General features: G+C 43.4%; 1 protein-coding gene across 1 annotated transcript in view; it reads left to right on the plus strand.

Moving 5' to 3' along the window:
* Positions 1–404: 404 nt before the first annotated feature.
* The window catches only part of LOC121571803 (cyclin-dependent kinase 6-like), a 56,874-nt gene continuing 42,747 nt past the window's right edge, over positions 405–14,531 (plus strand). Inside the window, exons 1-4 of the mRNA XM_041883488.2 lie at positions 405–838; positions 1,577–1,913; positions 9,153–9,288; positions 13,401–13,568. Of these exons, the coding sequence (XP_041739422.2) occupies positions 1,690–1,913; positions 9,153–9,288; positions 13,401–13,568 (528 nt within the window). The 5' untranslated portion in view covers positions 405–838; positions 1,577–1,689. The remainder of the gene's footprint in view (positions 839–1,576; positions 1,914–9,152; positions 9,289–13,400; positions 13,569–14,531) is intronic.

Genomic DNA, 14,531 nt, shown 5'->3' on the forward strand with positions numbered 1-14,531 from the left:
ACTTATTATTTCCTAAATTCATACAATTTACAGCGATGGAATATCTCTCACGTGTGCAGTTGGCATCTCACGTTTGGATGAAGCAGTGAAACCTAGCACCCTCGAAGGAGTGCTTAGGGAGAATAACCCCTGACACAACCCAAGCCACTGGTCCTTGAACCTGACCTTTACGGCCAGAGGCGAGCTTGTCACCCAGCTTCCCCGCTGGTGTATTGTCAACGGAATAGTTTTCAATGGCCCGCATAGATCGACTGGTCCATCAAATACACTTTTGCTGCCCAGCTTTCCCCCCCTGTGGTGCTGCTGGTTTTGACACTGAGACAAAACCGAGAGAGAACTATGAATGATAAAGAACCAAGGAGGGCAAAAGGAGGCGGTTAGCCTTTGTAGTCGGGAGGAATGCGGAAATGTTCCTGCTCTGTGTCAAACTTCTCTGAAGGGGGTCAAGGCACATTCAGCCAGCGTGGGAAAGCGAAGAAGAGACGGAGCTCACAGACAAAATGGGGGGTAAAGAGCGTTAAAACAGGAAAAAAATGAGAAGAGCATGGCTTGGAGAATATATCACGCTTTTGTCCTATGACCTCCCAAAAAAAGTTGCAGTAGGACCACCCCACCCCCCAACCCCGGTATTATAGTTGCTGCTTTGCTTGAGCTGCAGTTGAAGGGGTGGTAGTTTACTGCTGAGGGATGGGGGTTACAGAAGCGTGCACCATCCGACTACCTGTGTGGGATCTGCGATGTGCTGTGTGTTAGTGTGAACATTTATCCAAAGGAGGCATGTTTCATCATTTTATGGACAAGACCAATGTGGCGACTTTCACTGATAACATGAAATAAGGTAGGCTGAAATGTTCATATTTTACTTTTTGGTTTAGAAACATGTTGTGTTCTTTTATCAATTAAGATGCTGCATTCACTTTTTCATTAATGTAGACTATTTAAGATATTTATAAAAAAAAAAAAAAAACTGCTGTGCAAAAAACAGTGAAAAAGTTGCATTATTACACCATAACTATTAATGACGTGGAAAATGAGAGATATGTGTTTAAATGGACTATAGGAAGTTTAGACAATACAAGTCAGTAAACAACCACGTGCTCGCAACAGTTTGTCGCCTATAATAAACCAGAATTATTAGACAGGTTACATTTGGAAAACGATATCGTAGCCTGTATTTTTTTGTGTGCATATTATATAGTAATTTTGCTGAGTATATTCTGTTCTTTCAAGTTATTTTTCTTGTTTTTCTAACTAATTTGTCTACAAATCCCTCATTATACGCATTAACTTTATTGTTGTATTATGGACTGACTTATGCACTTACAGAACTTATGTAAAAGTGGTAAAATGTATATGTCCTTGTTTTAGAGATGCCAGATGTTGTGTGAGGTTGCTAGGACATGAGGTTCATGCGCGTAATGAAGTGGGAGTGGATCAAGTCGAATGCATCGGGGGTTCTAGTGTTCATAGTCGGAATGATGACACAATGTTGTCGCCTACCTGGACCTCCGTTTGACCAAAAACAGACAGACATACGATGTTTACCTCTGCTACCTCTTGTCTTCCTCTAACTTAGGCATTGCACGTGCCAACAACTTGTTATGTGAGGATGGCTTTGTAAAAATCCTGGCTCTTCACATTCGTCGGGATTCCCCGCAATATTCTTAACAAGAAAAAAAATCCGCAAAAATGGACAATGAAAGTGTAGCACAACAATACGAGCCCGTCGCCGAGATTGGCGAGGGTGCTTACGGAAAGGTGTACAAGGCACGAGATTTGAAGAACGAGGGACGCTTTGTAGCCCTAAAAAGAGTTCGGGTACAGACGGAGGAGGAAGGGATGCCCCTCTCGACCATCCGGGAGGTAGCGGTACTGAGGCAACTGGAGGCATTCGAACACCCCAACGTGGTCAGGTAAGCAGAGATCGAGAGGGGGCTGCATCTAACAAGGGCCTCTCCTCTACCAGGAGTTGCATTATCTCTTTATGCTCTTATAACCCCTGGTATTTATCTCTTTAAATGGCTGCATAATGTCTATATACACTGAGTCTACAAAACATTAAGAACACCTTCCTAATATTGAGTTGCAACCCCCACCCTTTTGCCCTCAAAATAGCCTCAATTCGTTGGGCCATGGACTCTACAAGGTGTCGAAAGCGTTCCACAGGGATGCTGGCCCATGTTAACTCCAATGCTTCCCACAGTTGTGTCAAGTTGGCTGGATGTCCTTTGGGTGGTGGACCATTCTTGATACACACAGGAAACTATTGAGCGTGAAAAACCCAGCAGCATTACAGTTCTTGACACGAACCGGTGCACCTGGCCCCTACTACCATACCACGTTCAAAGGCACTTAAATCTTTTGTCTTGCCCATTCACCCTCTGAATGGCACACGTACACAATCCATGTCTCAAGGCTTAAAAATCCTTCTTTAACCTGTCTCCTCCCCTTCATCTGGACTGATTGAAGTGGATTTAACAAATCAAATCAAATGTATTGGTCACATACACATGATTAGCAGATGTTATTGCGAGTGTAGCGAAATGCTTGTGCTTCTAGTTCCGACAGTGCAGCAATATCTAGCAAGTAATATCTAACAGTTCCACAACAAATATCTAATACACACAAATCTAAGAAAAAGGAATGGAATAAGAATATATAAATATATGGATGAGCGATGTCATTGTCATAGCGGCATAGGTTAAGATGCAATAGATAGTATGGAATACAGTATATTCAGTTGAAGTCGGAAGTTTACATGCACCATTTAAACTCAGTTTTTCACAATTCCTGACATTTAATCCTAGTAAAAATTCCCTGTCTTAGGTCAGTTAGGATCACCACTTTATTTTAAGAATGTGAAATGTCAGAATAATAGTAGAGAGAATGATTTATTTCAGCTTTTATTTCTTTCATCACATTCCCAGTGGGTCAGAAGTTTACATACACTCAATTAGTATTTGGTAGCATTGCCTTTAAATTGTTTAACTTGGGTCAAACGTTTCAGGTAGCCTTCCACAAGATTCCCACAATAAGTTGGGTGAATGTTGGCCCATTCTTCCTGACAGAGCTGGTGTAACTGAGTCAGGTTTGTAGGCCTCCTTGTTCGCACACGCCTTTTCAGTTCTGCCCACACATTTTCAATAGGATTGAGGTCAGGGCTTTGCGATGGCCACTCCAATACCTTAACTTTGTTGTCCTGAAGCCATTTTGCCACAACTTTGGAAGTATGCTTGGGGTCATTGTCCATTTGGAAGACCCATTTGCGACCAAGCTTTAACTTCCTGACTGATGTCTTGAGATGTTGCTTCAATATATCCACATCATTTTCCTTCCTCATGATGCCATCTATTTTGGAATTGTAATACAGTGAATTATAAGTGAAATAATCTGTCTGTAAACAATTGTTGGAATAATTACTTGTGTCATGCACAAAGTAGATGTCCTAACCGACTTGCCACAACTATAGTTTGTTAACAAGAAAATTGTGTAGTGGTTGATAAACAAGTTTTAATGACTCCAACCTAAGTGTATGTAAACTTCCGACTTCAACTGTACATATGAGATGGGTAATGCAAGATATGTAAACATTATTAAAGTGGCATTATTAAAGTGACTAGTGTTCCATTTATTAAAGTGGCCAGTGATTTTCAAGTCTGTATGTAGACAGCAGCCTCTCTGTGTTAGTGATCGCTGTTTAACAGTCTGATGGCCTTGAGATAGAAGCTGTTTTTCAGTCTCTCGGTCCCAGCTTTGATGCACCTGTACTGACCTCGCCTTCTGGATGATAGCGGGATGAACAGGCAGTGGCTCAGGTGGTAGTTGTCCTTGATTATCTTTTTGGGCCTTCCTGTGACATCGGGTGCTGTAGGTGTCCTGGAGGGCAAGTAGTTTGCCGCCGGTGATGCGTTGTGCAGACCGCACCACCCTCTGGAGAGCCCTGCGGTTGTGGGCGGTGCCGTTACCGTACCAGGCGGTGATACAGCCTGACAGGATGCTCTCAATTGTGCATCTGTAAAAGTTTGTGAGGGTTTTAGGTGACAGGCCAAATTTCTTCAGCCTCCTGTTGAAGAGGCACTGTTGCGCCTTCTTCACCACACTGTCTGTGTGGGTGGACCATTTCAGTTTGTCAGTGATATGTACGCCGAGGCACTTAAAACTTTGCACCTTCTCCACTGCTGTCCATTCGATGTGGATAGGGGGGTACTCCCTCTGCTGTTTCCTGAAGTCCACGATCATCTCCTTTGTTTTGTTGAGTGAGAGGTTATTTTCCTGACACCACACTCCGAGAGCCCTCACCTTCTCCCTGTAGGCGGTCTCATCGTTGTTGGTAATCAAGCCTACTACTGTTGTGTCGTCTGCAAACTTGATGATTGAGTTGGAGCCGTGCATTGCTACGCAGTCATGGGTGAACAGGGAGAAGAGGAGGGGGCTGAGCACACACCCTTGTGGGTCCCCAGTGTTGAGGATCAGCAAAGTGGAGATGTTTTTTTCTACCTTCACCACCTGGGGGCGGCCCATAAGGAAGTCCAGGACCCAATTGCACAGGGCGGGGTTGAGACCCAGGGCCTCAAGCTTAATGATGAGCTTGGAGGGTACTATGGTGTTGAATGCTGAGCTATAGTCAATGAACAGCATTCTTACATAGGTATTCCTCTTGTCCAGATGGGGTAGGGCAGTGTGCAGTGTGATTGCGATTGCATCGTCTGTGGACCTATTGGGGCGGTAAGCAAATTGAAGTGGGTCTAGGGTGACAGGTAAGGTGGAGGTGATATGATCCTTGACTAGTCTCTCAATGCACTTCATGACGACAGAAGTGAGTGCTACAGGGCGATAGTTATTTAGTTCAGTTACCTTTGCATTCTTGGGTACAAGAACAATGGTGGCCATCTTGAAGCATGTGGAGACAGCAGACTGGGATAGGGAGAGATTGAATATGTTTGTGAGGGTGACATCAATAAGTGACATCAATAAGGGATCATAGCTTTCACCTGGATTCACCTGGTCAGTCTGTGTCATAATGTTTTGTACACTCAGTGTATTTAATTTGCATATGTCAGATATACATCTATATAATGTCAGATATACAGTATCTGCCTCCTTGGGATATATTGCAGAGGCTTATTGAGTTGTCTTATTGACATTTGGAAAAGTTGTAGTTTTGTAATGTACTTTTTGATACTGGTGTTACTATAGAGCCCCACAGTGGAGGTGTCATAATACCCATAAAACCTAGCGGTCAAACGGAAATGGTTCCAATCGTTTTCCCACCATTCATTTTTCCTATAGGGAATTTTAGAAACACTTAAAATAAGGGCTGTGTTTCGTGTAGGCTTACCCTGGCGTGATGTTTTGATAACCATGTAAATCTCTCTCGGACAAGGTGACTTATCAATATATTCGGCTCTATTTACGCTCAGATTCGAAAATGCTAATTAGCGTCAAAGTAGACATCATGCAAGACTACAAATCCCTGCAAGCTCCTGCACATCTCTAGCTGACACCTTTGCTAACAGGTATTCAAATACAATTTTATTTGTCACATGCACGTGTTTAGCAGATGTTATAGCGGGTGTAGCGAAATGCTTGTGCTTCTAGCTCCGACAGTGCAGTAATATCTAACAAGTAATATCTAACAATTTCACAACATATACCCAATACACACAAAACTAATATGGAATGGGATTTAAGAATATATACATGGACAAGCAATGACACTTCAAATAAGGGCTGTGTTTCGTGTAGGCTTACCCTGGCGTGACGTTTTGATAACCGTGTAAATCTCTCTAGGACAAGATTACTTTTATCAATATATTCACCTGTATTTACCCCTCAAAAATGAAATGCTAATTAGCTAGCATTGGGTCAATTTAAAACTTGCACAAGACAGTTCACAGAATTGTCAATTGAGAGAAATGTTGTCAATTTATTAATCACTAAATTTACATACCATTAGATAGTTAATCCAGAGATTCTTACCATTGCCTCGATTCGGCAGTCTTGCCCAGATCATCATGGCATTTGTAGTTCTTTATGATAGCCACATTAGCAGCTAATTAGCATTTCATTTTTGAGGAGTAAATACAGGTGAATATATTGATAAAAGTAATCTTGTCCTAGAGAGATTTACACGGTTATCAAAACGTCACGCCAGGGTAAGCCTACACGAAACACAGCCCTTATTTGAATTGTTTCAAAAATCCCCTACGGGAAAAATGAATGGTGGAAAACGATTGGAACCATTTCCTTGTTTGACCGCTGGGTTTGATGGGTATTTATGGGTATTATGAATCAAATTGTGGTACTCTATTGTGCCATATAGTAGGCTGTAGGTTATGTTTAATACAACTTGATGGATGTTTTGTGTGCAGTATCTGTGACAGACATTCTTGGGTGATATCTGTTCACTACATTAGTCAACCTAAATAAGTCATGGGTAAAGTCATTCCCATTGCTGCTTAGAATGGAATTTCCCAGAAAAGTCAATGAACTGCTGTTGGGAATGAATGACAAGAAAGAAGAGATACTATATTCAGCTGATTTTGCCCCATTCCAGTAGCCTACAAGAGTTGGGGATATCAACTGTGTTGTTTTTAGTCCTCCAGGCCACAAGACAACATACAAAGGTTGTTATGCTTGCAGCTGTAGACTCCCATGGGTCAGTTTGGAGGTCAGTTCGGTTCGTCAGGGAAACCACGTCATTTACCGGCCCTGCTCAAGGTCTAACCTTGCCATTTAGCTTTTAATGAGAGATTGAGTGCTTTTGGATTAAAAGCTTAATGGAAACGTTTTAATAATACAAAATGTTATTCTATGCCCTGCTGGTCCCACCACAGCCTCAAAGTGCATCATTATTATTCTTTTAAACTGAATAAATGAATATATTGTTAATTGAGATATCACGTATTGAAGGTTCCCCAGATTGAGTTTCATGAAATGAGGATACAAAATGTGTCCTGACTCCCTATACTCTGTGGTATGCATCTAATCTGCCTATTCTGTACAGTTGTGGTTCCCTACACTCTTAGAAAAAAAGAGTTCCAAAAGGGTTCTTCGGCTGTCCCCATATGAGAACCCATTTTGGTTCCAGGTAGAACCCTTTTTGGTTCGAGGTAGAACCCTTTTTGGTTCCATGTAGAACCCTCTGTGGACAGGGTTTTAAATGTAACCCAAAAGGGTTATACCTCGAACCAAAAAGGGTTATCCTATGGGGACAGCCGAAGAACCCTTTTAGGGCCTAGATAGCACCTTTTTTTCTAAGAATGTATACATAAGCCCAAGTTTGAATCCACACCAAAGGGGGTCTGGTCTGGTCTATATCTGTAAAGCATGGGAGAGAGCTGACACTGAGCAGGATGCATTCTGGACCTACTGTGTAACTACAGGCCTGCCAACCCCTGGATGTTTTAGAATGATGCCCATTAGTCATCCCATATGTTCAGTGTCTGGCGAGAGGCTGCATTGTAGCAGAACAATCGCAGTTCTGAGGGGCGTTTAACCTCGCGTTTCCAACCGGGAGGCTCGCTCGTTCTGTGACATCATGGGCGTATGGTTATAATACCTTGAAAGAATCACTCCTTACAAGCCTTTGATAACAGTACATGGGGGGCGTGGTGCGGTGCATAGAAAGAAAAGGACTACCTTCCTTAAGAGTTGGTGGGGCGGCTTTCCCATGCTTTACTTCAAGACCATTCACAGAGATTACTCAGACATGAACTACAATTTTACTGTTATTACTGCAGAGCTGTTGACGCTTTCGAAATATTTGAAGAAATTTAAATTTCACTGTAAATATTAAATATTTTAAATTAAATCTAAGAATTACTGCATGAACGCAATGTGGTATACAGACCATATTGGCCCCATAGTGCCATTGGAATAATGATAGAGCGATGTCAGTGAGTGGATAGATTCCATCCATGTTCCTTTCACACACTGGTTGGTTGCTGTGGTGAGAGATGCTGCTCCAATAACGTCTGGTGGTTAGTCATGGGCAGTCCAGACCCTGCTTCAGTTGCCATGGCGCATCACGCATTGCCGTGGTGCTCCTGGAGGAATGTTTGTTGTGGTCCTCGGCTCTTTGAGGAAGACACTGGACGTCTTCTCTAGGCTTTTCACCAAAGCTTGCCCCTGACACAACTGCCAGAATAATCTGGATGTTTGGGCTCGGTTTGTTGCCTTGTAAAAATACAACCACAAGTTGATGTATTGTGTTGGATGCTCAAGAGTCGCCAAGTGTTTCCCTCGTAAAAGTGATATAATGTAGCTACAACATTATTATTGGCATTGTCAGGATAGAGGCTAAAGGAGAGGTTTAGTTTCGTGGTCAGAAATCAAAACATGCCTGAAGGAGATGAGTCGGAACTACGTTTGCTTGATGAGTAACCTTTGCTCCCAGATGTATTGGCTGAGGCTTTAGCTCAGCGGGCTAAGGGGTCTTGTGGCATGCAGGAGACCTGGACTCGAACCCTGGTAGGTTATAGTTGCATGTTTTTAAGAACGAGAATGCCAATTCAATTACTCTGTCAAGGTGTTCAACCTTCAACTGATCTTGTTGAGGTTACTGTACTTCACCATTCCACACATACTCTAAAGTGGTGTAAGTTCACTGGAATAATGCCTAGGAGATCATGTTGCCAAAATGTGTATCATTCAGGAGTAAGGAGCCATTTCAGATTGGTTCCTTTCGTTTAGCCATCAAAGCCCCAGTATGTGAAAGCATTGCTCGCATTCTTTCAAACTGTCAGGAAAACTAGCCTGGACAGTTACCTGACACTATAAAGGAATTTCTTCCTTAACTGAATCTTGATGATTTAAATAGATTAGATCTCTCTCAGGTTTGGAATGATACTAGAGATCCTATCAAGTGTGCTCTCTCCATATTTCAGAAGGCAGTTTACACTGGAAAAATATGGTTTGTCATGGATGGTGGTTTTAAATGAAAATACATTGTTATTCCTCTTAAATTAAAGACTGATGATTTATGGCACTTATAACCTCTATTGACTAATGAACAACTTACGAACCATTTATAAACCCTTTATAAGCATTTTAGAGATTACACTTTTATATAAGTGTGACCATGATATCAGACTGACATAACAATGCTAAGCAGCAGTATTCACTCTCCTCCTCTGCCTCTCTCTCTGCAGACTGTTCGATGTGTGTACCGTGTCTCGGACCAACCGTGAGACCAAGCTGACCCTGGTCTTTGAGCATGTTGACCAGGACCTGACCACGTACCTGGAGAAAGCCCCTGATCCTGGGGTGCCACCTGAAACTATCAAGGTGAGTCTAACGTGAATACTGGAATTGATACAGATCTTGGCTCAGATTACCCTCACTTAATACCCTTCCCCATTGGAGGGGGAAACAAAAAAACTGATTTGAGTGTCTAGAGGCAACTTCTCAGTTGAATTGTAAATTGTACTCATTAGGTCTATGAATACAGTGCATTCGGAAAGTATTCGGAAAGTATTCAGACCCCTTGACTTCAGTGCCGGTATTATGGGTCATATCTTTTGAATGGTAATGGCTAGAATCAAGCTGTTTCTCTGAGGAAAAGAGGGAGACTTGGCTTGTACGTTAGCTACAGAACCTGGCTATGAAATGTAGTGGGGAAAGTGTGAGGGTTGAGCGAGACTACAAATGTAAATACTTTTCTATACTCAAGGGAGAGAAAAAGATAGCTAGACTGTTGTTTTACTATTAAACTTAATGGTGCTATTGTTTTTAATTTCGTAAAGCAGCTTGTGTTTCTTAACCAGATTCTCGATCTAAGTACCTCCCCGACCCTTCACCGAATGCGAACACATTCGGGGACGTCTGATTGAGGACTTTTGAGAAGATGGGAAACTCCATTTGAAACGTATTAACGCCCATTGTGTACGTTGCCCATGTGTCGTCAATGGGCTGCGTGGTGCATTCAGGGCAATTATGGGACAAGGAGAGCTCTCCTTCAAGGAATGAATGGGAGACAATTGGGCGCAACATTACAAATCTTCTCCGAGATGTGAGATAATTATTTTGTTCTCTGTCATATCGTATAGCTTTGGAATCGTAACATTACATACTTTCAAGGAAAATAAGCAGGTTTCTCGATTCATACCCTAACTTTGAGAATTGCGTGACGATTAGCTTAGCAACCGCGTGACGCAGCATTGCAACATGAACGCGATTGGTCGAAAGTCTGCTGGGTGGGGTGTTATACGTTCCTCTATTCATTTCCCAATGGGATTCCCATCTCCTCCTTCTCTAATATCTCTGGTAAAGCAGCGATTTGAAAATTAGTAATTTGATTTGATACTCTGATTGATTAGAGATGATCCAATCGCTGATGACTTTGTTTTGTACAACGCCCCTTGTGTCCCTCGTCACCACAAACAGCATCAATGATGGCAGTCTCAGATTAAAGTATTTAGCGAACGACAGATCGGAGGAAGAAATGTTTTTTGAATCCCGGATTGCCCCTGTAATGTATCGTGATAAAGAATCATTGGACACATAGCTACACCACACTTTCCCAGGGCATGTTTTGAATTATTCTGATATGTGTCGTGTTCTGCTTCCTGTGACAGGGTTGAATGTTGTCAATCAGATAGGTGTTTTGTTCTGCTTCCTGTGACAGGGCTTAATGTTGCTATGACTCCTCAGCTGTAATAGGTGTCAGAGCAGACCTGATGATATTTGATAGACCTTAGTGCTAACCTGTTGTGACTATCGTCTGTTCACAGCAAATGGTCAGGTTTATGGTTTATGAGCTAATGTGAACCCTGTTATGGTGTTTTCATATACTGTACATCAGTGTAGCTTTTCAAAATGCAGCTGTTTTGGTGGAATGGCCAAACATGCATGATCAAGTCGACTGGATATGTTTTCTTGAAGCAAACTTTACCATCGAGGCATACTCAGCCAAACCACATAGACTCCAAAGCAAGCATGGAAAACCATTTGTTGAGTGTGAGTGAGATCTCCCCCATTCATTCTCAACATCCAAACAGCATCTGGAGGGATGAGGGACAATGGATAACGATCAAGTACAAGATGACAGCGGCACCATCCCTTTTATTTCCATGACAGTGGACACTGCAAACCCCGGCCCCCCAACAACTTAATTTACACTCCTCCAGACCAGAGGACACCAGATTGCAGACCCCCGCCCCAGGCCACCCCCACTGCCCACCCCAGCCCAGCCTGTCCATCCACTAATCCTGCCCCCTTTGAGACCTCCAGTCAGACCCACCGCATGGTAATTGATGAAAGAGGACCCGGGAATCAAATGAGCTGGAAGGACATCAAGCGGCCAGTCTCTCTCCCCCAGCCTTGGGGAGTGCGGCTGGTCTAACGTTGGGCCCTGTGCCCCCCCCCCCAGAACCCTCATCCGTCCCCCGTCTACAGGCCCTATAAAAGACTGGTTAATGAAGCATAGGGAGGGAATTACACTAACGCTAACTGGCAGATGTCCTGTATTGTGTCCAGCTACAATAAACAATATGGCCGCCTCTTGCTTATTAGCATGAGAAAAGGGGCTGCACTCAGGGAAGCAATGTTTTGACTGCTTTTTATGTGGGCTACTTTTTTCTGTTCTTTTTTTCTCGGGTACTCTTCTTTTTTTGGGGCTTTGTTCTTGGAAGGAGTCGCTTGCCTCGTGTTTCCTAGCCAGCTATCTCCGGCTGAGCTGCTGTCATAGAGTGTTGGGCAACTTGGTGCTCTGTGTCACCTCCTGTGACATTGGTTTGCATCAGGTCAGGTGTTTTCTCATACTATCTGCAGACGGGAGATCAGATATTAAAGTCAGTCTGATAGTTTGACATTATCCCCAGCCCTACAAACTATTCACTGCTATTTGCAACTAAAATGGATGAACTCTTGACAAGCAACTGCATCATTCATCTTCACTTGCATCATGTACTACTGTATGACTGTTATGAATGAGCTGAAGCAGGAGAGAGGAGATGGAGCACCAAGGGGGCATGGTTGTTGTTTCTATGTTTGTCCTCGAGTCACACTTCTGAGATAATTGGGGTTTTGTAGGAAATGCTGTTGAAAGGAAACATGTCACAAATGGCCATTTAAAGCAAACAGAGAGGAACTCATGGGGGTGATGCCATTGTGTCAGCCCCCTAAATAACTGCCTCTGCCCCTATCTGTTGGCCTGCTAGGTCATGGGTGGATGGATATTCAAAAAGAAAGGCCTGTTTACGCTCTCTGGCCTGCCACAGACACACACACACATTCCCTCTGCCCTGTCTCTTCTCTCATAGACAGACACACATCCAGGGTCCTGTCCCTATTCCGTGCATTGTGAGAGGCTCTAGTCCCCTCCCCTCGGCCCTGGTCACCCCCGCGCCGTTTGCTAATGTTTTCTTCTTGAGTGTGCAGCTCATTGTTTCAGCTCTTTTAATCACTCACCAGCTGCTAGGGTCAGTGAATGGAGCCCTGCGCGGGCCCAGGTCCATGTCACTTGTGAGGTCTTGGCGACGGGTTTCGGGGGGGGGGTAGGCCGCACCGCCGCCTGCTGCAACCCCAGCAGCAGGCCGATTCATGTTGCAACTGTGAAAGCGCCCCTCTTTCTCTCCATTTCTCTTTCCCTCTCTTTCTGTTTTAATCTGCCCCAATCTCTCTGTCTCTATCACTGAAACAGCCCCCACTGCCACTATCACCCTCAGTTCAGTCCTTATGTTGTTGTGCAAGTTCCACCAGAGAGAGGAAATGGCCGTTTAGCCCTTTCAGTTTAGCCCTCCTCTCAGACTCTCTCTCTCTCTCTCTCTCTCTCTCGCTCTCTCTCTTTCTCCTTTCTTTCTCTCTCCCCGGATTGAGTTCTTGTGGGTATTGGGCCGCTGTGGGGCCTGTGGGGTCGTCCTTGGCTGCAGCTTGAACTAGTGGATCTACAATGATCAATCCTCCTCAGCTCAGCCCAGACAGCTGCAGGGTGGGCAGAGAGAGGCCCACCACCAACAGATCAATGTTGCATCCCAAATGACACCCTATTCCCTTTGTAGTGCACTACTTTTGACCAGGGCTTATAGGGAATAGGGTGCCATTTAGAACACAGATCAGAACTACTCCCCACAGCAACATGTCTTTCCTTTTCTGCTCTGCTCTCCCTCAACAGTCGTGTCAGTTATCAGCATCTGCCACACTAAGGCTTTAAAGGGACACACTCTCTTTTTTCCTAGTCGACAGGCTGCTGCACCGCATACAAGGCCTCAGTGATTTCACTTCTCTCTGTGGGACTTTTCATTTAGGTTTTCAGCGTTCTGAGGCCTGTTGATGGTTGATTTAGAAGATAAACCAATGATGCTGAACCTCTGTCAGGGATATCAGGTGTATTTTCTCAGTGTTCCTGTGTCATGTTGTACCTGTTAAGACTGTGTCTGAATGTCCATGTGTCCTAACAGGATATGATGTACCAGCTGCTGCAGGGGTTGGACTTCCTGCACTCACACCGTGTGGTTCACCGGGACCTGAAACCCCAGAACATCCTGGTCACCAGCGGAGGACAGATCAAACTGGCCGACTTCGGTCTCGCCAGGATATACAGCTTTCAGATGGCTCTGACCTCTGTGGTGAGAACCTTACTGTTATAAACCTGTTATAACCTGTTATAAAACTCTTATACATTTTTGTAGCACCCAGAATATACAGCTTTCAGATGGAACTGACCTCCGTGGTGAGAACCTTACTGTTATAAACCTGTTATAAACCTGTTATAAACTGTTAAAACGCCCAGAATATACAGCTTTCAGATGGCATAGACTTTAAAGAAAGTATCACTGCCTCCTTCTCACAAATGATCAAAAAAATATAAAAATTAAAGAAAGTTGGTTCAACACAGTGGCGGGTCATTTTGACCCTAGGACAACGGGAGGGTTAAGCCAGTGTTAATTCTGGCACTCTTTTTTAGATTTTGTCTAGTCTTAGTCATTTTGACTAAAATGAGTCTTAGTCACATTTTTGTCTAGTTATTGTCAAAATGATGAAAACACTGGGCCATTTTAGGAACTAAATGCCCTTTCCTTTTAGTCACATTTTAGTCACATCAAATCTGTAATACCTCATTAACCTATAGTAAACATAAATCACTGACTTCCATGTGCACAAACATACAGTGCATTCGGAAAGTATTCAGACCCCTTTCTTTTTTTCCACATTTTGTTACTTTACAGCCTTATTCTCAAATGTAGCGCCGGTATTATGGGTCATATCTTCTGAATGGTAATGGCTAGAATCAATGGTAATGGCTAGAATCAATGGTAATGGCTAGAATCAATGGTAATGGCTAGAATCAATGGTAATGGCTAGAATCAATGGTAATGGCTAGAATCAATGGTAATGGCTAGAATCAATGGTAATGTCTAGAATCCATGGTAATGGCTAGAATCAATGGTAATGGCTAGAATCAATGGTAATGGCTAGAATCCATGGTAATGGCTAGAATCAATGATAATGGCTAGAATCAATGGTAATGGCTAGAATCAATGGTAATGGCTAGAATCAAGCTGTTTCTCTGAGGAAAAGAGGGAGACTTG

Source organism: Coregonus clupeaformis, chromosome 8 (genome assembly GCF_020615455.1).
Source record: "Coregonus clupeaformis isolate EN_2021a chromosome 8, ASM2061545v1, whole genome shotgun sequence".
Lineage (NCBI taxonomy): Eukaryota > Metazoa > Chordata > Actinopteri > Salmoniformes > Salmonidae > Coregonus > Coregonus clupeaformis.